This window comes from Schistocerca piceifrons, chromosome 2 (assembly GCF_021461385.2).
Source record: "Schistocerca piceifrons isolate TAMUIC-IGC-003096 chromosome 2, iqSchPice1.1, whole genome shotgun sequence".
Classification (NCBI taxonomy): domain Eukaryota; kingdom Metazoa; phylum Arthropoda; class Insecta; order Orthoptera; family Acrididae; genus Schistocerca; species Schistocerca piceifrons.
The window spans coordinates 636,458,313-636,481,800 of NC_060139.1; the positions used below are offsets into that span (position 1 = coordinate 636,458,313).

The following is a 23,488-nucleotide window of genomic DNA, read 5'->3' on the forward strand; positions in this document are numbered from 1 at the left end:
TGCGTATAAACAGTATATGTCGTCTGTAATTGAAAGGGATTACCGACCAGTCTCCCATTCGAATCTCTGGAAGGGGACTACCAAGAGAGATTGAATCAAGAACGAAAGGATGACGCTTTACAAGTATGGGTGTGTAACGACAGAAGTTTGAAGTGGTAGGAAACTGGAAAACGTGAAAAGGAATTCTAAGGCACAACCTATATACAGTGGGAGCAGTTATGTGCAATGGAAAGAAGAATGGGATTTATGGTCATATGAGTGTAACTGAAAGAGCAGCAGGAAATAGTATCATGGGAGTAGGACTTGTTTGAAATAGGATGGTAGCGCGGAAAGTTAGTTACCGTGAACATTTCAGTGATAGGGTCGTTCTCATCAGAATCGACTGCAAATCAACACCGACAACAATAGTATCGGTATACACGCTGACGTCGCAAGCATAAATGAAGAGGCAGACAGAGCATACGAAGGTATAAGAAAATCTAATAATCATCGGAAACTGCAATGCGGTTGTATGGGAAGGAGTAGGTGGAAGGACTACGGGAGACTATGGACTTCTCGATACTATAAAAATGAGAGAGAAGAAACGATAACTGAGTTCTGCTATGTATTTCAGCTTGTAAGTTCAAAAATCACAAGGAGAAGTACCTGGAAGAGTCAGGAAGACACAGGAAGATCATGGTCAGGCAGAGATTCCGAAATCAGATATCGGATTGTAAGGTGTACCCAGGAGCACTAACAGACTCAGATCACAGTTTGGTAATGATGAAGAGTAGTCCGCAGTTTAGGAGACTGGGCTACAGCAATCAATGCGCAAATAAGTGGGTTACGGATATACTATTGACTGGAGGGATACATTCGATGTTCTTTGACGCTGTAGAAACTGCGATAGTGAATAGGTCAATAAGTATTTCAGTTGAAGAGGATTGTATATGTCTAAAAGGGGCAGTCACTGAAGCTGGAAAGGGAAACATAGGTACAAGGACGTTAACGGAGGAGAACCATGGGTAACACAAGAAATACTTCAGTTGATCGATGAGAAGGAAGTGCAAAAATTTTCAGGGAAATTCGGGAATACAGAAATAGAAGTAGTTTAGGAAAGAAATAATCAGGTATTGCACAGAGGCTAAGAAGAAATCGTGGCACGAAAAATGTACAGGAATCGAGAAAGAAATAAAGTCGAAAGCATGTAGAAAATCCAAAACAAACAACGGTGAAAATATAACGAAGGGCGGTAACATTAAGTGTGTAATGAGAATTCCGCTTTTTAATGCAGAGGGGAGATCGGATGTGTGGAAATAACAGTCTGAAGGCCTCTATGAAGAGTCTGATGACGTGGTAGGAGTAGAAACAGAAACCGATATAAGAGATATAGAGGATCCAGTATTAAAATAAGAATTTAAACGAGATTTGGTCCACAGAATATCATATAAGGAAAACGGATAGGCAACATTCAACAGAAATTTCTAAACTCATTAGAGGAAGTGGCAACAAAACGATTACTTACGTTATTATGTGCAATGTGTGAGATTGGCGATACATCATCAGGCTTTCGGAAAAATATCATTCTCACAATTCAGAAGATTGCAAAAGACGACAAGTGCGTGAATTACAGTTGAATCAGCTTAACAGCTCATGCACCCAAATTGCTGATAAGAATGTTAAGATCGAAAAGCGCGAATAATTGAAGAAAAAGGGATAACACTGAACTGAAGATCGATATCAGGAACATGGACTTGATGGAAGAAGCAAAATGTATATTCTAAGCAGTTTCTGATATAGCTAACTAAAGATCCAAGAAAAATATCTATATTTACAAAATTGTATCCCATATTGTCTGTTGATAGTGACCTTCGCCATATAACATAAAGGAATATGTCTACAACAATACATATTCGAAGAAGTAGAAATGTAAGTCGATATTAAACTAAGACTTATTTTAGTTAATGAAGCTGTGAGACGTCGTTGCTCCGTATCCACACCAAGTATTTAAGTTCGATACCAAAAACGTACTGAAAGAAGTAAAGACAATATCAAAGGAGAAACAAAAGTACGAAATAAACTGATCTTAAAAGAGATGTTTCGTCGAGGGCAAGGAAGAAGAGTAAGACTTTTTAAGTGTTATTGGTAGTATGGTGCAACTTAATTGCCTGTAAAGTATGAAGATTGACGATGTAATTGTTGAAATTCTACGCACTGGGTACAGCTGGTATGGAAGTAGTAGACGAAGCTATGGTATTCCAGGGAAACACAGTGGAATAAAATAATAAAAAAGGAGATCGGCCACAAAGTATTCCAATGACCGGTGATTGAAATGAAATCTAGATATGCCTGCGACTTACTTTTGGATTGTTGTACTAACTAATGCATTTTCACTGGAATCATCAAAATGTTTATTTATTGTAATGAAATCTGCTTGCTGTGAGCAAGAAGAGGAATGAGGGAACTTTAACACACTAATCTGGTTTTCAGATTTTCTTCTTGTAACTCTCTAGCACCCATTACGTCATAGAAGATAATCAGCATTAGCCTACCGGTCGTTTTTTCTAAGTTATCTAATGCAGATACATGGTTTTAAGTGACGATTGCAGGAATTTATAAGAAAGCTGCCATGGAGCGTTGCGTTAGCGACCGCTGACAGTTAAATGTAGTGAGTATGTACGCAAAAGGGTTACGAGATGGGGTAGCCGTGCTGTACGTAACCTGCACCACGCAGCGGTAAAAGCTGGAGCAGGCAGGCAAGAACCGTGTTACGAGCTACGTGAGCATATACCGGATAAGGGTGCAATAGACGAGTCACAGTGCATAATTAACAACTGTGAAATTTAAGACACGTGCATTCGGAACCCATCGGCACTGTCACAAGGCTAGATCTACGATAGACGACGGGACGATGAGCCGCCACCTTCAGCAGAGTGTTTGAGACTGGACCGGGCCAATCGTCTCTCGCTCTGAATCAACCTTGTGTGACTGCCCCTGCTACGTACAGACTCGTGCCAGTTGGTAGTGGATCATGTCCTGTGCACGGCAGTCTTCCCTCGCCGCCGAGGAAGATACGAGTCATCCGGATGTGTGTGTTCAAGAGTAGAGAAAAGACGCAGTGAGAAGAAATAATATGCCGTAGACGTCACGGCCTTGGATTACTGGCGCACTGCTAACCGCTGTCTGCCCGTGTGAGCAACTCAGTGCACGTATACGAGTGCTTTCTCATGGGGCAGAAGCCATCACGCTGACCATCACAGTGGCCCGTTTCAGCTGTGTCTTTCTCACACTGACGAGAATGAAATGAGTAATTGAAGATTAATAAAGACGTTTTTTACGAGACACGTGGTCAGGGTTAGCGTCTTTGTCTACTACTCAAAATGTCTAATAATCAAAATGTCTACTAATCAAAATGTCTACTAATCAAAATGTCCTGGGTCCCATGTTCGAAAGTATCCCTTCTTAAATTCTGAATAAATGTTACTAGCAACGGTGACTGAAGACTTGCGTCATATGAAGTCACCCTCATTATGCCATTGGCCTTGTGAAAGAGGGTGGAGGGGCGGACAGAGGTTTGGGGCGCTTTCTTGTCCTTGGGGTGGGAAACTGCCCCTAAACGGCAATGATCAACGGCATCAGGATGCAAAAGTCAATGGTAACCACTGTATTGAATAAGAATTATGTATATTAACAGGACATGTGGACCGTGTTTGAAAAAGTGTCATAATGATCTCTCCAGTGGCAAAATATTCCATACTACTTCCTCATTGAGATCTCTGGGAGGAGAACGTCAAGTGGGAGGTGAGTAAGAGAAAAGGATTGAGTAACAAACGAAAGGGTAACGTTCTACGAGACTGGGAGAGAATGTCAGAAGTCTGAACGCGGTAGGGAAGATATAAAATCTGAAAAGTTAGTTGATACGGCTCATTGTAGATTAGTGCGAGTAACTGAAGTGAAATGGATAGAAGACAAGGATTTCTGTCCAGACGAGTATAGGGTAATATCAGCAGCAGCAGAAAATTATATAACGGTAGCAGGCTTTGCAGTGAGGAGGAAATAAGGATAGAGAGTTAGTTACTGTGAACAGTTCCATGGTAGGGTTGTTCTCATAAGAATCGACTGTTAACCAATATTGGCAATGATAGTTTCGGGACACATACAGACATAGAAAGCAGAAGATGAAGAGGTACAGAATGGTTATGAAGGTACTGAACGGTTGGTTCAGTATTTAAAGGGATATGAAAATCTGATAGTGATTAGGGTCTAGAATGTGGTTGTAGGAGGAGTAAAGAGAGGGTTAATGAAGTTTATGGACTTAGTAGCTTGAATGAGAGAGAAGAGCGACTAATAGAGCTCTGGGAACTAGGCTGAAGAATGATGATTCAAAAAAAAATTGTTTTTCCCGACCACCAGTCTGTCACTGAGCCTCACCAGCCTGACACTCCACCCCATGACCCCTACAGACACTTTTCGTCTTTTCTATCTCTTTGTTATTGCCACTCTGATGAGAACGAGTATTTGTGAATTCTTTGGAATACCCACATTTTTGGAGACAACTCTTATTTTCCTTCGTATCTCGTGATGCAGGTATCAGCTTTATCCTAATACTCGTACCGGTTAAAAAGAAAGTTGAATCCATAGTTATTCGATGAAGTGTATTTTGTAGTTAATTCTTGAAAGGAGCTCTTACTTTTCGCTTTCACTTGCTCATTAATTCTTTGAAGTGTATCTAACTTTATATTATAATCTGCTTCTTACTACAGCAGAGCGCCTTTTCTATAATGGATTTAATTATTTCTAATGTATGTAAGATCTACATATTTTATTATTTTGTTCCGTTATTCATTCATGTTCTGATCTATTAAGACGTTATATCCTGTTACATACTTGTAATTCGTGCTACAAAAGCTTTCTAGTACTTACATTTCAGTTAAGGAAGTAACATTATAATACGACAAATACAGAATGCCACTTATTTTACTTGTTGTGTTGGTAATCCTAAACCATAATTTACAGTTATAGAGTGTCTTTACTTTTCATCCGTTGTGATATTATTGAGTTATGTTTAGTGGGTCTGTGTTCTATTAACAAATTTGTGGAACATTCAAACACTCCAAATATGCAATTAGACAGCCTAAAGTGAAGACCGAGTCGACATCTTTAGCAAGAGAAATGCGTATATGTGCAATAACAAAATTCAACACGTCGCTCGACAGATCTAAAGGGCAATTTCCGGTGGACCACAAGGAAGTGTGATAGGACCTTTACAGTTTACAATATATATGAATTATATAGGAGAAATCTCTCTAAGGCGGTTCGCAGATGATGATTTCTATAAGTAGCAACGGTAAAAGATAGTAACGATGTGCAGAATGACCTTCAGAGAATTATTGAATGGTGCAGGTTATGGCAGTTGACCCTGAACGTAAATAAATCCGCTACTGCACAGCTACTCTATTGATGACAAACCGCTGGAAACAGCATCTGCAGTAAAATATATTGGAGTAACGACTATACGTGGAATGACCATACAAAATAAACAATGGGAAAAGAAAATGCCAAACTGGCATTCATAGGAAGAATCTTAAGGAAATGTAGCTCAACTACGAAGGAAGCGGCTTATAAGGCGCTTGTTCGACCCACTCTTTAGTATTGTTTATCTGTCTGGTTGCCCTACCAGACAAGACTGATATTAAAGATAGAGAAGACCCAACAAAGAGCGGTAGATTTCGTCAAGAGATAGTTCAGTCGGCATGAGAGCGTTATGGAGATGCTAAAAAAATTCCACTGGCAGACGTTACAAGATAGACTATGTGTATCATGGTGAAATTTACTATTGAAAATTCGAGAGAGTACTTTCCGGGAAGAGTCAAACAACATATTACTTCCCCCACACACGTCTCGCGTAACGACCATGAGGAGAAAGTACACAGGCTTAGGAATAATCATTCGTCCCACGCACTGTTCGCGAGTAGAACAGGGTAGGACGCTCTTCCACACACAATTAAATGGCTTGCAGTAGTATGATGTAGAAGAATGGTAGAAGAATTATTGTATACCACTCATCCACATATGTTGGGTGCAAGAGCGGTGATAGTGTACTGTGTCGCTTGGATAATTCTATTTTAGTCCGATAACTGATGTCGTAGCTTGTCCACTTGTAACATTATTGTGCAAGTAGAGAGGGAAGCAATATGTCAATGGAATATGAGAAATGGAGCAAGTAATATCACACATCAACACAGTGGGTTTCGAGTGTTCCCCATCAGATCTCAGCGAAACCCTACTGTCCTTTCAGGAAGCAAACAACTGCGAGTGAGGTACATTGTTTTATGAAATAATCCAGGAAGCATGGGAGCGGTTTTTGTAGCGAATCATTGCCTTTTACGTCATACAGATACTTCTCGAAGTGTGTAATAGGAGAACAGAAATCCTATCAGTATCAACATCACCATTGCTTCTTACATCATACAGCGGCTTCTCAATGTGTGTAATGGGAGAAAGAAACCACTGCATATCAACAACAGACCAGCTAATGGTTTTTATAATTAATTCTATCACTTTCAATAACAACAAACAAGAAACTCCATGTAAATACAACAGCCATCTGCAAGTACGGATGACGGTTATCGCTAAAACAACTAGTTTTCGGTTATATTGGTTTTCTTTCCACAACGGTTTAACCTGTGTTACAACTCCTCAAAGTAACCGGTTTCTGAAATAATGGGTTATCAGTTTTAGTTTTTATTATATCCTGCAATAAATTTAGATATCGAACAAAGACGGAAAATTTTTGACTCACTCTGTTTTACAATATGTAGAATTGATACATTAAATTAAATAGACTAATAAAAGGGGACTCAGAGTTAAAGGTTCGCTGCATTTCTCGAAAAATGGTAGGTAGGTGAATACTGCAAAAAAATCAGCCGAATTTTTCTGTTGATTCTAATCTTATAAAAATTTTCTCAAAAATCGCATTGAAATCGAGCATTACACCACTATTTGGGCATTATGAATAGTCACTGCTTATACGTGAAAACTGAGGTTGGACAACTCATGTTAATTTGTCCGTTTTCAAGGCCTGCAAGCAGGTAAAGGAAAATTATGTGGACAGAGGCAGTAGATCGTCCACTTTGGATTCCTTTTCTACACGAAGAATAAATTGTTGTTACCATAATTTTCTTTTTCTTTTATTATATCATGGAAGTGGTAGACACATCATTAATCTTTTAAATCGAATGAAGAACTGCGTAACTCTACTTGATTGCTACGTTAGTTGTAAAACTATTCCCAGACTAGGGTTGATGTCATTCTGCAATACAATGAATGTCGAGCGACGACTGACAGAAACTAAGGTATAGACCAGGAGAGTGCAGGTCTTACACAATTCTCGTACATGCTCACTTTAAGCTGGGACACACGGCAATAGGGACATTCCTGTCTCAGCAGTGCTGAACCAATTCTTATGCCATGTGTTAGTTGCTCCTTGCTGGTGACGTTGTTGTTAGAATACCACTGATCGCTATTCCCGTTTTCGTATTTCAAACCAATGCAAATTTTACGAATAAAAATTACTGCGTCTTTTTTTAAAAAAAGTTTATTTAATAACGAAAAGTTTTAGCACTGCTGCTACGGGTAATTGATATTTCGATTTTTCTCTCTTTTATTAGGTCAATCAAATACCGAAAAACACCGGTAATTGTGAATTAAAATACCGGTATCGGTTTTAACCAGTCGGTTTTCCCATAATTATCTGAAAGCTCGTGCATAGAGAACCCCGTGCATATAACATGAGTCTCCACCTGTTCTAGTTTGCATTACATTCGTCCCTTTGAATAGACTCTGTTGGTTGCATTTCTAATTTACTGCCTCTCGTTAAACGTGACAGAAGAGACGGTGGCACAACAGACGCGACACGTCAGCAGAAGGCAAACGAGGACGATGGAGACTTGTCGGCGCCTCCTAGCCGGTGCCAGCTAACGCCATCTGGAGTCAGTTTCATGCGGCAGCTGAGGGTGGGGGCGGGCGTGGGGGAGCGGAACGACTCGTGCACACGGGGCGAGCCCCCTGAATCGGATACACGGCTCGGCTGCAGCTCGCCATGTTTATTTCATGAGCGGCGCCGCGTTTCCGTCTGCGGAGATCTGCCGCTGGATCTGGGCACCGGGGCGCGTCTCTTATTGACAGCCGGGGTCGGTGCCTTTCTGGCTGCCAACACTCCCTCTTCGCTTGCGAAGAGCCCACTCACCAGACACAGTTCTCCTTAACCCATTACTGGCCAAAACTCTATCGGACCAGTTTTTGCAAACTTTTATACATAAATACGTTACATTAAGTGATTAATTGAATAAAAATTTGTTTTGAATATTTTTAGTTTATTAGAACAAAAACTACAGATCATCCCATTTTTAGGACATTGGCCAAATGCGCTATCCAAATTCACAACCTTATTCTCCATGCATCATATTGTAAGAAACAACACGAAAAATAAATAAAGTACGTTTTAAAATTATTGAATGTCTATTCAGTATGAAATAAAGCAAAACACTTGTCGTCTACATCAACAAACGTACCACTTTCTGCTCCATCTCCTAACGCTTTCCTTCTTTTCGCTTCTGGAGGTACAACTGTAGCATTAGCTTCATCTCGGCTGGTAAATAAAAATGTGTGGCTAGGGCCTCCCGTCGGGTAGACCAGGCTCATCCTAACTGTGCCCCTGGGGTGCTAGCGCCCGCGATCGCCCGCGGCGAATTCCTAGGTTGTCGCAATGGCCGAGCCGTGAAGCTAAGCCGACCGTGCGGACCGCCCGACCGCCCGCCGCGCCTCTCGACCTTATACCATTATAAGACACAACTACGGGTTTGGATATTTTTATAGCCGTGGGAAACGTGTTACAGTCAATGGGTTTAAAATGGGAACACCTGACGAATGTAACAACGGATGGAGCCCCTGCGCTACGAGGAATACGCACTGGATTCCTGGGTTACGTCAGGTCTGAAATGGCTGAAGTCGGCTGTTCCTTATTCGCGGCAGTCCATTGTCTGATATACCAGGAGACACTTTGTACAAAGATTGACAACATAAAAATTGTTATGGACACAGTTCTTCGATCGGTTAATTATCTTCGATCGCATGGACTCACACATCACCAATTTAAAGAATTTCTGGCTGATATCGAAGCGGAATACCCGGACATCCCCTACCACTACGAAGTAAGATGGCTGAGCAGAGGAAAGGTGCTTCATCGGTTTTTCGCCTTGGGGGTGAAATAAATACCTTATTGAAATGAAAGGACGTCCAGAAAAATTACTTTACGATCCTAAGTGGGTGGCGAATTTGGCTTTATTGAGTGACCTTGCTGGTCATTTAAATAATTTGGACATTTCACTCCAAGGCGAAAATCACTCTGTGGCTGATTTAGTGCAGACAATTCAAGCATTTAAATTAAAAAACAACTTATTTTGTGGGGAAAACAGTTGCGCGAGAAGAATTGTGGACACTTTCCCGCACTAGACTGTGTTAAAGAAGATGTGGATTTTTCAGATTATGTTCAAATCATTTACGAAGTACAAGAACAGTTTGAAAACAGGTCTTTGGAGATAAGTGAGCTTCAACCGGCCTTATATATATATTTGTTCGCCCGATTTCTCTTCGGGCAGAGCACACCTCACAAGTGCTTCAACAAGAGCTGATTGACCTGCAGTGCGATATCCGCCTGAAGAACCGCTTTCTTATGTGTAAAACTTTGGATGACTTTTACAGATGTCTTCCACGAGAGAAATATCCTCTTTTGCACAAGCACGCGGCCAAATTTCTCTCAATGTTTGGTTCTGCGTATATTTGCGAGCGCTTTTTCTCTCATTTAAAGCTTGCTAAAACTAAGAACCGTTCATTACTTGGCGATAAGAATTTGACTAATTCTTTGAGGTTAGCAGTGTCACGGAATATTGTACCAAACATAGACAAAATTGTTTCCTCGTAAAAGAAAAACGTGTAAAATATTAATTGTCTTCTTTAACAATGTTGACTGTAAGAATTAAAGAGCTTTATATCCTTAATTCTGTTTTTAATAAGTTTTCAAACTTGGTCAGTTAAAATTATTACGTACAAAACAGCAAACTAAGGATCCGATTACTAAACTCTGAAAAGGGATACAAAAACCTGCAGAACGAAGTATAACAAAAAATATTTAACTGTAACTACTAACAGTAATAATCAGACACTATATCCCTTACATAAAACTATTTCTAAAATAGAATATTTTGTTTACGTTGACTCAGACCACGGGACAGTCCAGCGCAGAGCAGTGGTGTGCGGTCTCACTCGCTCCGCAGCTCTCTCTCTCGCTCCTATGTCGACACTAGCGACACACGGTCGCGGACAGGGCGCTGAACTACACTGCCTTGCGCCCGCGCCCATTAGGATACGCGTCCCAAATAAGAGACAATGGCCAGTAATGGGTTAACTAAAGTGTTCTACTGAGAGCCTTGAAATCACATCGAACCAACATTCACTCCTCCATATTTTTTAAATGGACAGCAATCCCATGTCAGTTTTCAATTGGTGATAATAGCTTAGCTCAGTAAGCAAATCTATTGCGTTAATTCGTTATACAAGAACAGGATGAATGCATTGAGAACTGGGAGCTATAGCCTATGCCTATAGAAAAAGAAACGACACAGTTTTCTCATCCCACATAAAAATCTTTACGCAACGGGCGTGATAGAAATAACAGGATGCCAAAAGTGTGATATAGCTTTATTTTATTTCATTTTTATATTTTTTTCGTCAGTATTCTGACAGGTTTGATGAGGCCTGCCACGAATTTCTCTCCTGTGCCAACTTGTCATCTCTGATTAGCACTTTCAACCTACATAACTGATTCCACGATCCGTCCCCATCTCCGTGCTTCTCTACATCCACTCAAGAGAATTTTCATTCATTTCAGCAGATCCTGTAACTCTTCATGACTTTCACTGAGGATAGCAAATTTATCAGCGAATCTCAACATTGATATCCTTTCACCCTGAATTTTGATCCCACTCTTGAACATTTCTTTTATTTACGTAGATTAAACAGCAGGACTGAAAAACTACAGTTTCATATTGCACCCTCTTTTAACTCGTGCACCTCGTTCTTAAACTTATTGTATATTGCTCATCTTTTCCTATAACTTAGTCATACAGTCTTCATTATTTCGAACATCTTGCACCATACTGTGCTGCTTTGTTTCTGCCCGTTACGTACGTTCCACACAGATAAATCTGCTTAAAAATTTAAATGCGTTCTTTGTAAAAGCTTTTGTACAGTGCTTAAAATTTGATTGAGAAATTTATGCGTGGCATCCAAGCTACACGATGCTTTATCATAACTAATTAATCACGTTAACAAATCAGTCCTTTAATGAGCGTAATTACTACAAAGCAAAGCCAAATTTACGCATCGATAACATGGTTAGCAGCCAGCACGTGGGTACATCACCTCCGTGTTGTGCGAAAAAGGATAAATGTGACGGTATCAGAGTGCTGTCGTTGAAGATAATATCACAAAAGTCTCTGATTATGATGTCCGATAGAAGATCCACCATATAAAGTATAAGTTTGTCAGCCGTGTTCGATGAAGATGCATAACTTAAACGAACTCGGGGAAGCGGCCAAATAATTTAAAAGTAACGAGCTCTAGCTCAAATCTTGCCTTGTTGGGTGGGTGTGACGAAAAGCCAAAATGACTGTAAGCGAACGCAATTATTTCTTGAGGATGATATAGCTATGCCAGCGTCTGGTGCTTTTAAACTGTAACAACAAAAGGGAATACGTTATACAGTTAGTCTTAAAGTAGGTCTGACGTTAATCGTAATAAGACCAATATAAAGAATAATCAATATATTGAAAAGAAAGCAGTATGGAATCAGAAAAAGTTAGTGGGGTCGTTGTATTCATGGCAGCTGAACACAGTGATTAGGTTATCGGAAGAAGATTTAACAGAAAAATATAAAATGCCTGATGATCTTCGGGTAGAAAAGTTTCCACTGTGTCTAAAATGGTTCAAATGGCTCTGAGCACTATGCGACTTAACTGCTGAGGTCATCAGTCGCCTAGAACTTAGAACTAATTAAACCTAACTAACCTAAGGACATCACACACATCCATGCCCGAGGCAGGATTCGAACCTGCGACCGTAGCGGTCACGCGGTCCCAAACTGAAGCGCTAGAACCGCAAGGCCACACCGGCCGGCCCACTGTGTCTGAAACGGAGCGTAAATGCCATTCACAGATTAGGCCTTAGGCCTCTTCCAACTGGCCGACTGCTACCGAAAAGGCAGGTTCCGTAGGCAGTAAGTTTCTAGCTATAAATTTTACGAGTTTTGTCTTTTATAAGTGAGATATGGGTGTCAGAAATTTTCGATCACGGATAGGGCAGGAAACAAAATATTATTTTTACTGAAATTTTGTTGGAGGTGGGCGAGATGAATGTAGCCAAACTGATGTTTCAAAATGAATAAAATAAGTCCTCTATTTGATTCCTCTATTGGATTAGACTACAACGTAAGGAAAGATGATAAGGCTGAACAGGAAAACACGTGGTAGTTACTGTAGTATTTAGAAATGAAGACAGCAATGTATGAAATATCTGAAGACGATATTTAGTAATGGATAAACTTGCTGTGGCTGATGGCACACCTAAGTCGCGCTATTTTAAGGCGTAGCACACCAGTGCTATAATCTAGCGAGGAGCTATCGGAACTTGGAGAAAAATACTACGTACCAAGGGCTGCATATATACATGCTAGTGAACGATAATAGGTGGCGGTGTATGTTCATAGCTGGCACAGTGTTTCTGTTTAACGGAAATTAGAACAGATCACCATCATCTGCGTTCTACGAATGTCAGAAAAAGAGATAGTGTTTTCTTATATATCACAGACATTGTTTTGGAACCTTACCACATTTCTCAGTAATTACATTTGTTGTACTTAATTTGTATTTAGTGAGGTGCACGTGCCGCAACAGAGTTCGTAGAATATAGAAAACTTTTATAAATGGTGTGTCCATGGCATCTTGATTTCCTTGTAGAAGATTTGTTTGTTACATTTCAAGGCTTTAAGAAATATGGCAGGGAACTAGTGCCTCATTTCATTTTTGCTGTTCTACTAAAGTCACTGTACGAACAAAAATTTATGTTTGAAAATCCTATGTTCACATGTAAAGATTGATCTAGTTAGTCTCGTGACACACTAATTTTAAAGATCGGTCCCCTTGAAAATTGTTTCTTAGTGAAACTTTTATATTGAGCATAACGGAAGAAATTTTCTAACCTTTGATTTCGCAAATATATGTACGATACATTTTAACCAAGTAATGGTTGAATAGCTCAAGGAGTATATGTGGATTCAGACCGCATGAACTGCAGCGGGCACTTTACGGCTATTTGCACTGGTTTTACGAAATATTAGTCAAAGACGAGGGTGTATAAATCATTCTCTGACTTCTTGCATCGTCTTCATCAGGAGCTACGCAAATTCTCGCAAGCGGACATCATCGCCATCGCACATCAAACAATACTTATTAACGTCCTTGACAAAACACTGAATGGAGATCTGGAAGTACTGAACACTTACTACTCCATCTGGCACCTACATCTAAACCCTAACAAAACGACCAGCACTAAAATGCACCTTAAAAGATATACAAATATAGAACTATAGCTCTATATGAATGGCCACCCCGATAGCTGAGTGGTCAGCGTAACAGATTGCCGTCCTACGGGCCTGGGTTTGATTCCCGGCTGGGTCCACTCAGGGACTGGGTGTTGTGTTGTCTTCAGTCTGCCTTCGGCAGTGACACACTGCGCACAGTGTTGTCCGCCGGCTGCGCTGTGGTGCGCGCGCCTGTTGTTTACGCCGGAGCAGCTTCGCGTTCGCCGTGTTGAGAGTCTAGAACAAGATGGCACACTCGTACAGAAAAACGACTTTGAAGTTCAGTTTTGCGAACGACTATACACGACCAAAGGCATACGAGATTGAACGTTTCTTTAAGAGATCCACAGGAAATGGTAGGAATCCGTTTATCGATCGTTTCAAGCGTCGTCTATGTCAAGCTTATTAACGAGGCTGCTTGCAAGAGGCTTGTACAACGATCACCGAGCGTGTATCGTTCCTGTCATGCCGACGGGAATGTTGGTGCGGTTACCGTCGACCACGCGAGAATGGGGATACGCACCAGACGGGTCTCGGAACTTTAGTTTCAGGTCCCGCCTGAACTTGTGGCCGACGCGTTTCGACCATACGGTACAGTTATATCCCATGTGGTCGAAAAATGGACGAGTTTTACCACATACCCCGTCCTAAATAAGGTGAGACAAATACGGATAGAACTGCGAAAGCACGTCCCCTCTTATTTGTACATAGGAGGTTGTCGAGCGATGATAATCTATGATGGACAACCTCGCACTTGCTCGGGGTGCGGGAAAGGAGGTCACGTCCGCTCGGAATGCCTCCAGCGACGTTTAGTGCAAACCCCCCGGGATGACATTCAGGGGCCACAACAGATGACTATATTACCGTTGACCTTTGTGGAGGCCCTGAGAGGAGAAGTGAGGGAGATTTCCGATGGGCACCAGCAGCTCCGATAACCAGTTCCACCACAGTGGACAAGGGACAACATACAAGAGATGCAGCTGATGGCCGCTCCAGGCTCAACCCTGGTGGCTGCCAGTGCTTCCACCGAGAGCGCGGTAGTCCAGGCCCATGACGGAGGATACGCAAGCCTAACAGCCGATGCGGAAGCAAGGCAACGGAAACAGAATTCGCCGAAGAGAAGAAAGAAGCATCGACTGACTTCTTCTGACGATAGCCATAGTCCCGAGGGGACAGTGGACGACAACGACAGTATCGACCTGAGACCAGTGGATTCAACAGATACCGAGATGATGGTGCAGGAATTGCACAGCGACGATAACTTGAATTCTCCTTCCGGTGATCGGAAGGCAGAAGTGGAGCTGACAATCGTCCTACATCAGAGCGGTGACACTGTTGCCTACCATCCTTCGGCCAGTTCCGGAAATATGCTGGGGGACTAGGCGCAAGAAATGGACAATCATGAACAGAATGAAGATACAAACGCTACGACTGATGATAGTCCTGGCCAGGCGCAAGGAAGGGCCGTGGAATGTTGAACAACTTGGTGTGGTAAGGAGCTCCGGGGGTGCCGCTAGCCGACAGCAGTTCGGTTTTCAACACCATCGCTTGATGACACCCCTCTACAATTGACGAACACACGCCAGGCGTACCGCATTGCAACGATAAACATCAATGGCATTCGGACACCGCTTAAAATTCAAATGCTGAGAGATATGTTATACGCTGCGGACGTGGAAATTGTACTCCTACAAGAAGTGCGTTTAAGATCGCCGCCTGAGTTCTACGGCTACGAAGCATATTATTCAGTGCACGATGAGGGTGGATGCGGTGTGGCGATCCTCACCAGGGAAGGAATAGGAGTGGAGGAAGTCATGTCTCTCCCTTCGGCTCGTGGAATAGCGATCACTGTGGACGGCGTTCGTTTCATCAGTTTATACACGCCGTCTGGCTCCACGAAGAGAAAGGGCGACCTTTTACACTGAAGAGATAGCAGTTTTGTTCGCTGGACGCTATGATAATTATGTAGTGGGCGGCGACTTTAAATGTGCGTCGAACAAAAGGACCAAGTATCTCATTATGTGGCATGCATGGAATTACGTGCTTTGATTACCGAAATGGCGCTTCTGGATACCTGGGAACTGCAGCATGGCGACAGAGCGGACTAAACGTATGTAACGGGACACTCGGCGAGTAGACTTCATAGAGTGCATGCGACGCGAGCTCTACGGACTGCGATACTGGATGCCGAAATCTGGCCAGCGGCTTTTATGGATCATATGGCGTACGTCTCTACGATTTCACTAACGCGTCAGAAGATATGGCGGAGTAAGGGTCACTGGAAAATGAGTAGTGAACGTTTAGTGACGCTGCATGTCGCATGTCGATAGAGGTGGTCTGGGAGACCTGCGTTCGCCGCCAACGAGCACACACCTCGGTTCTCCAGTGGTGGATCAAATGCGCAAAACCAACGTTACGGGGAACGTTGATACGATACGGGCAGGACAAATCGCAGTGGAACTGCACGACGGAGGATTTTTATTTTACAGCTCTAAGGGAGCTGATGATCCTACAACCATCGCCGGAATGGCACACGGCCATGCGCAGGATGAAAGCCAAATTATTACAGCTGACGAGACTAAGAATGGAAGGGATAATGGTCCGGGCGAGATTGGCGGACACAGTTGCTGCCGAAGCCCCCTCCATGCACCACGTAGTACGTGAACGCCAACGACGACGAAGGACGTTGATAAGGGAACTAATCTCTGAAACTGGCCAGCAAGTTGTGAGCCAGCGTGATATTGCGGAGGTGTTTACTGACTATTTCCACCTCTTATATGGAACTGCACAAGTGAACCACGAGACACTACATGATGCCAACTCCGAAATGCCAGATAAAGGACCACCACTGGATGCAGAGACTTTCATCACAGCGATAATGGAGGACGAGCTGACAGACGCAATTGACGAACAACACCCCAGGACAGGACGGCTTCAAAATTGAATTTTACCGCACATTTGCATACCTCATGGGACGGACGTGGATTCAGATGCACAACGAACTCCTGTTACCGCAGACTGAGACTTTCCCGCGCATCCTTGGGGCTCGCCTGAAGTCTTCAGTTTCTGACACACTCCTCATAGATCAAACATGCCTCGGTGGTAAGAGTTACGTACATATGGCACTACGTGACTACCGAGATATCATCGCATTAGCAGCGGCATGCCGAATGCGTGGGGCACTAGTCGCTATTAACTTCGATCATGCGTTCGACAGAGTGGATCATATCTTCTTGCACGCAGTGATGGGCAGATTGGGAATCCCACAGGCCTTCATTCTAGTGATCATGAGACTGTTACACGGCGTGCAATCAAAGGTCTCGGTGAATGGGCGGGGCACTGTCTACATTGTTATTTCGTCAAGGTTGCCCACTTTCGATATTTGTGTATGCGATGGCTTTGGAACCCTGTCTATATGGTCTCCGAAAACGGCTGAAGGGGGTGCCGTTGCCACAACTGACCTTTCATTGCCGCGCTCATGCTGATGATGTGATGCTGATGGCAAGGACAGGCGACGAAGTACGTACGACGTTGGTGTGGATACAGCGATACGGGATGGCTGCGGGAAGCGTGCTTAATCTACAGAAGTCACGCTGCATGAATGTCGGTCGAGGATTACAACCGGGGGAGGAAGGCCCGCTCATGTTAGTTAAAACCATAAAATATCTAGGTGTTACGTTCCACACGGATGAGCAGCGGACTGCAGCGGATAACTACCGACGCATATTGAAGCTGATGCGGACAATGGTGCTGTTACAGAAATTAAGAGCCTATGATATGATTCAGAGGGTGAGCTATGTTAACGTATACCTAGCACCGTGACTCACTCACGTAGCGTGTGTCCTGCCTTTAACGCGCACAATGGCATCACGGATACAAGCACCTTTCGGAACTTACGTAAGTGTGCGACACTTATTTAAGATCCAATACACAACGCTTACGCTACCACCTGGAGAGGGTGGACTTGGTCTGGTGAACGTGTATGAAAAGGCACGGGCGTTATTCGTCAGCACGATTTTACGACAGTGGTGCCGTCAATTTCGCAATATCTCGGGTGCGTTGGCCGATGTACTAGCGCCCACTTCAATGCTGCCCCCAGTCAGTGTGGGCCATATTTCACCAAAGATGTCACATTTGAAGTCTTTCTTTTTGGAGCTTAGCTATATCAGAGAAGCCTTCCCAACAACACGACTACCGACGACGCGAGATGTATACCAACTCTTAGAGCGCCGGTGCCCCAGGAATACCCTGGAAAAGAAGTACCCAGACAAGAACTGGCGACAGATATGGCGCGTTATACGGAACGTTTACCTTCCAACGTCGGTACACTCAACATGGTATGCGGTGGTAAATAGGAAGTTCACAACGAATCAACGGCGGCACGCGATTCATTTGGCAGACACTCCACTATGTTTACGCTGTGCAACAGTGGACACTGATGAACATCGTTTAGCATGTCATGGGACGGCTCCGGTGTGGCACTTGGCACAACAGATGTTGGCGTTCCTGTTACGCTCCGCCCCTCACACAATTTCATCAGACACACATTTTTTCCCCCTAGAATCTTATTGTCCGATCCAAAAACCAACAAATCGGAAAACGACAAAATGGTTTTTTCGCATTTTCTCCTGGATGGACACACGAAGTTGCAACAGCATAAGAAATATAGGCAAGACTTCGCTAAATGCCTTCGACTTACATTTACCGACACGCCGGCCAGATGGGCTGTGACGGGTGAGAGATGAGATAGACGAAGTAGGCCGAGATAGACCTCGATCACACTTAACGGACCCTTAGTTAATTTCGAGAAGACGACCCAGTCTTACACCCACGTCTGGAGAACGGGTCGATAGGTGCCTCTATTGCTCTATCGAACGTCGGGTCGTGAGCAGCTGTCGCCCCGGACACGAATTTCATTTCATTGCTAGAGGAGCATGTTTCTTTTGTATTTGTATTATCCTCGATGTCTTCATGTCTTTTTCTTTTGGACATTTTTAGTTTTGTTCATTTCCTTACTTAATTAATTTTCTAATTATCCACTATGACAACATTTGGACATTTTAGACACTATTTATGCGGTAGCGTCACAAAATTAATGTCAGCAAAGGTTGTAAGTCTGACATTGAGAAAGAAAAGTGGTCAGCGTGGCGGATTTCCGTCCTACGTGCCTGGGTTCGATTCGCGGCTGAGTCGGGGATGTTCTCCACTCAAGGACTGGGTGTTGTGTTGTCTTCATCATCATTTCATCCCCATCCGGCGCACAGGTCGCCCAAAGTGGCTTCGAATGTAATAAGACCTACACCAAGGCGGCTGGACCTGCCCCGTAAGGGACCTCCCGGACAATGACGCCAAACGCTTGCTTCCTTTTCCGTATGAATGGCCCACGCATCAGAACTAAGGATAATCCTGAATATATGGGAGTGAACTTAGATCACACTCAGCTACATTACTCACATCTAGAAGATACAAAACAGAAATTAAAACCCCATAATGCTATTCTATTTAAGCTGATTGGAACGACGTGAGGTTGTGCAGCGATCACATTGAGGACTTCAGCATCAGCCCTTGTCTACACCGTGCCTGAATATTATTCATCAGGGCTCGATAACAAGTGCACGTCTAACTGAAGTGGGCGTCCAACAGAAGGAGACAACGCGGATAATTTGTGGAACCCTCGGGGCCACCCCATGCGATTTGCTCCCCGTCCTAGCAAACACAGAGTCCTCTGAGTTTAGGCGATCACAATTAGGTGCAAGAGCATACAGGAAAATTCTAGACAAAACAGAATTCACTATGCAGCAAGACCTAGTACCTATAAACAGACTTAAAGGGTGACCTTTATACAAAATCGGTGACGAACTGCAAGGCTGCGGCTCGAAGAACCGAAATTTGATGGACAACCCCAACAACAAGGTCGACATATTCGACGTCTCACGGATATTGTGGAAAATTTAGAACCTTGTCAGAAGAAGTGTTGCTACGTGTATTTAACTGATGAACAAATGGGCCTTTCAGAAAGTCTTGAATATGAATGTAGTGGAACCCAATCAAGGGACCGTTTACTTGTGTGAGTTATGATGGTGAGTTATGATGGTGAACTGAAGGACACACAGACCATCTCCCTCAGCTAGAAAGTTGCTCAAGAATTTTTGTAATTTTGTGTAGTATATGGGGAGACAGACGGAGAGAATTAGTACTTCATTCATCGTTTCAAACTAATCATCATAAATTTTTATAAATTTATCACAATGTGAGGCAAGACGGTCAATATTCGCGTGTAGAAAGTCTCTGCAGCTTCTTACGGGAAGACGCTTATACTTAGCCGTGCACCTGTTTGTCCAGAGAAAGTGGACGGCCACGAATATCTTTCTACGGGGCTCCAAAAACATGGAAATCGCATGGGGTGAGATCACGACAGTATGGAGGGTGTGTGAGGACTTTCCAGCGAACGTTACGCTGCGTAGCTGAAACAACCTGAAAAAAAAAGAAAAGCGGCCTTCATTTTGTCAACGCTGCAGAAGTTTCGCTGGGAAGCCGTTACACATCCTCAATACAGTTCCGGTCTCTCACCATACGATTTCCATATTTTTGGAGCCGTTTACATGGACATTCCCAGCCCACAGTCTGCTTCGGAAGAAGATGTGCACTCCTTGATAGTATCATTTTCTGTACGTAACCACCAACAATTTCGCATAAAGGTATTGATCGCCTTGTCTGACCGTGGGACTGATGTATTAACAATCATGGTGATCACTTTTCAAATAATAAACTTTTTACTTAATTTTTTTCCATTTCCCTGTCCCATACATTACAAGAACATAAGTAAAGAATATTATAATTCAGTATATTGCTATAAAAATATGGTAGTTAAAACACTGTCTGACTATTGTCTCTTTGAATGCTAAACAAGCAAATAAATAAGCTGAGCTAACTTTCGATTCTCCATCGTATTAAAGCGGATGGCATTTTCAGAGTAGGTGATAGTAGCGAAAAATGTTTAGGACAAGACTAGCACGGAACATGACCGTACATTTGAGGTGTTTGCATCACAGCTGCTTTAATTACAGATGATGTAGCCCTACTCGTAGATGGACTGTAATCACATTTTGTGCCTGAAGATCTACATCTACATCTATACACATACTCCGCAATCCACCATACGGTGCGTGGCGGAGGGTACCTCGTATCACAACTAGCATCTTCTCTCCCTGTTCCAATTCCAAACAAAACGAGGGAAGAATGACTGCCTATATGCCTCTGTAAGAGCCATTATCTCTATTATCTTATCTTTGTGGTATTTCCGCGAAATGTAAGTTGGCGGCAGTAAAATTGTACTGCAGTCAACCTCAAACGCTGGTTCTCTAAATTTCCTCAGTAGCGATTCACGAAAAGAATGCCTCCTTTCCTCTAGAGACTCCCACCCGAGTTCCTGAAGCATTTTCGTAACACTCGCGTGATGATCAAACCTACCAGTAACAAATCTAGCAGCCCGCCTCTGAATTGCTTCTATGTCCTTCCTCAATCCGACCTGATAGGGATGGAGCTTTGTGACGAATAATTTGGAAATCAACAAACCGAAGTTTTGTAGATGTATAAAGTGTATTTATGTTCCTTTGTGAGTATACCTGTGGGTAGTCGCTGTCCTTGGTCTGGTAGGCGAAATGGAAGAGGTAGGTGCGGGCGCCGCGGCGCGAGTGCAGGTAGGCGGTGCGGATCACGGGCGACACGGTGTGTCCGTCGCTGAGGGCCTCCATGGTGGAGTCCCGGATGTTAATGGGGTGCAGGATGGGCTTGTCCCAGTCGGTGTACTCGTTGCGCACCGCCGAGAAGATCTCGTTGAGGTGGTACACGTACGTGTTGCGGATGTACGTGCGCAGCACGCGGTCGCGCTCGTCCTCCTCGAAGCCGTACTGGATGTCGGCGGCGCTGAAGTCGAGGTAGCTCTCGGTGCTGGTGATGCCGAGCATGAGGTCGCAGCTGACGAAGGGGTCGGCGGCGCGCTCGGTGGCCAGGCCGGGCGGCACGTCGGGCGACGGCCCGAAGCGCGGCAGGAAGCGCGGCGGCGACACGTCCACCGACAGCAGCGCCGCCAGCGGCTGCGCGCGCAGACACGGCGCCACGTCGGGCAGGCCCGGGTCGCAGCCCAGCAGCCGCGCGACGCGCGCCCGCAGAGCGTCGTGGCGCGCCGGAGACGGCGACGCCCACGGGCTCAGCGCCGACCCCGACAGCAGCACCGCGCGCGTCACCAGACCTGCGCACGTCACCACACCACACACACACACTCTCACCTCATGTTTTCCACCTGTCACGTCATGGCCATCTTACACAAGGCGCTAACAGCTACAATCGAATACTCGTGAGTGACCTATATCAACTGACAAACATGTTGCGAATGTTGACTTCTAAATTCGTGACATGTGTGGTATTGCAGGTGCAACCACAAGAGAGAGGTACCTGTTGAGAGGCCAAACAAATGTGTGATGCCTGAAAAATGCAGCAACTTTTTTGGATCCACAATGAGATTTCCACTCTGTAGCGGAGTGTGCGCTGGTATGAAACTTCCTGGCACATTAAAACTGCGTGCCGGACCGACACTCGAACTCGGGATCTTTGCCTTTCGCCGGTAAGTGCTCTACCAACTGAGCTACACAAGCACGACTCACTCCGCGTCATCACAGCTTTACTTCTGCCAGTACCCCGTCTCCTACCTTCCAAACTCTACAGAAGCTCTCCTGCGAACCTTGTAGAACTAGCACTCCTGAAAGAAAGGATATTGCGGAGACATGGCTTAGCCACAGCCTGGGGAATGTTTCCAGAATGAGATTTTCACTCTGCACCGGAGTGTGCGCTGATATGAAAATTCCTGGCAGATTAAAACTGTGTACCGGACCGAGACTCGAACTCGGGACCTTTGTCTTTCGCGGGCAAGAGCACTTGCACGCAAAAGGGAAAGGTCTCGAGTTCGAGTCTCGGTCCGGCACACAGTTTTAATCTGCCAGGGAGTTTCAACTTTTTTGGAGGTTGCAGTAGCAACACTCTGGATGATCGACTGATTTGGCTTTCTAACATTATATAAAAACAACTAAAAACCCTCCTCGATTGCGAAAAAAGCACCTAGTGTTAAGTGTTAACCCAGGTTTCGGCGTAGATAACGACACCTCCTTCAGAACAACAATAAAACCCACAAGTTCCTAAGAAGACCTTTGTCAATGATTAAGAGAACACCATAGCTATACATTCATAAACGAAAAAGAAAATGAAAACACAGACAGTACATATGTACAAAGTCAAAACCACTACTTAACTTAATGGTGTACGCTCCACCACACACCGGCCTACGTTCGACGGGCCATGACCCGCCATAAACTGACAAACTTTAACCAACATGGCCTTACTGTGCTGGTACTGCGAACGGCTGAAAGCAAAGGGATAGCACAGACGTTTGTTTCTTTCCCAAGTGCATGCAGCTGTATGCCTTAATCATGACGTCATCCTCTTTTCCAGAATATCCTGGAGTTAAAATAGACCCCCATTTGTATCTTTGAGAGGGGACTACTCAAGAGGATGTCGTCATCAGGAGAAACCAAACTGGCATTGTTAAGATCGCAGAACGTGGTGTTAGATCCCTTAATTGTGACCGAGCGAGATGGTGCAGTGGCTAACACAATGGACTCGCATTCGGGAGGACGACGGTTCAATCCCGCGTCCGGCCATCCTGATTTAGGTGTTCCGTGATATCCCTAAATCGCTCCAGGCAAATGCTGGGATGGTTCCTTTGAAAGGGCACCGCCGAATTCCTTCCCCGTCCTTCCC

General features: G+C 43.9%; 1 protein-coding gene across 1 annotated transcript in view; it reads right to left on the minus strand.

The window, feature by feature from the left end:
* The window catches only part of LOC124775683 (neuroligin-2-like), a 327,437-nt gene that overhangs the window by 74,803 nt on the left and 229,146 nt on the right, over positions 1-23,488 (minus strand). The window contains exon 5 of the mRNA XM_047250511.1: positions 21,301-21,926. Within this exon, the coding sequence (XP_047106467.1) occupies positions 21,301-21,926 (626 nt within the window). The remainder of the gene's footprint in view (positions 1-21,300; positions 21,927-23,488) is intronic.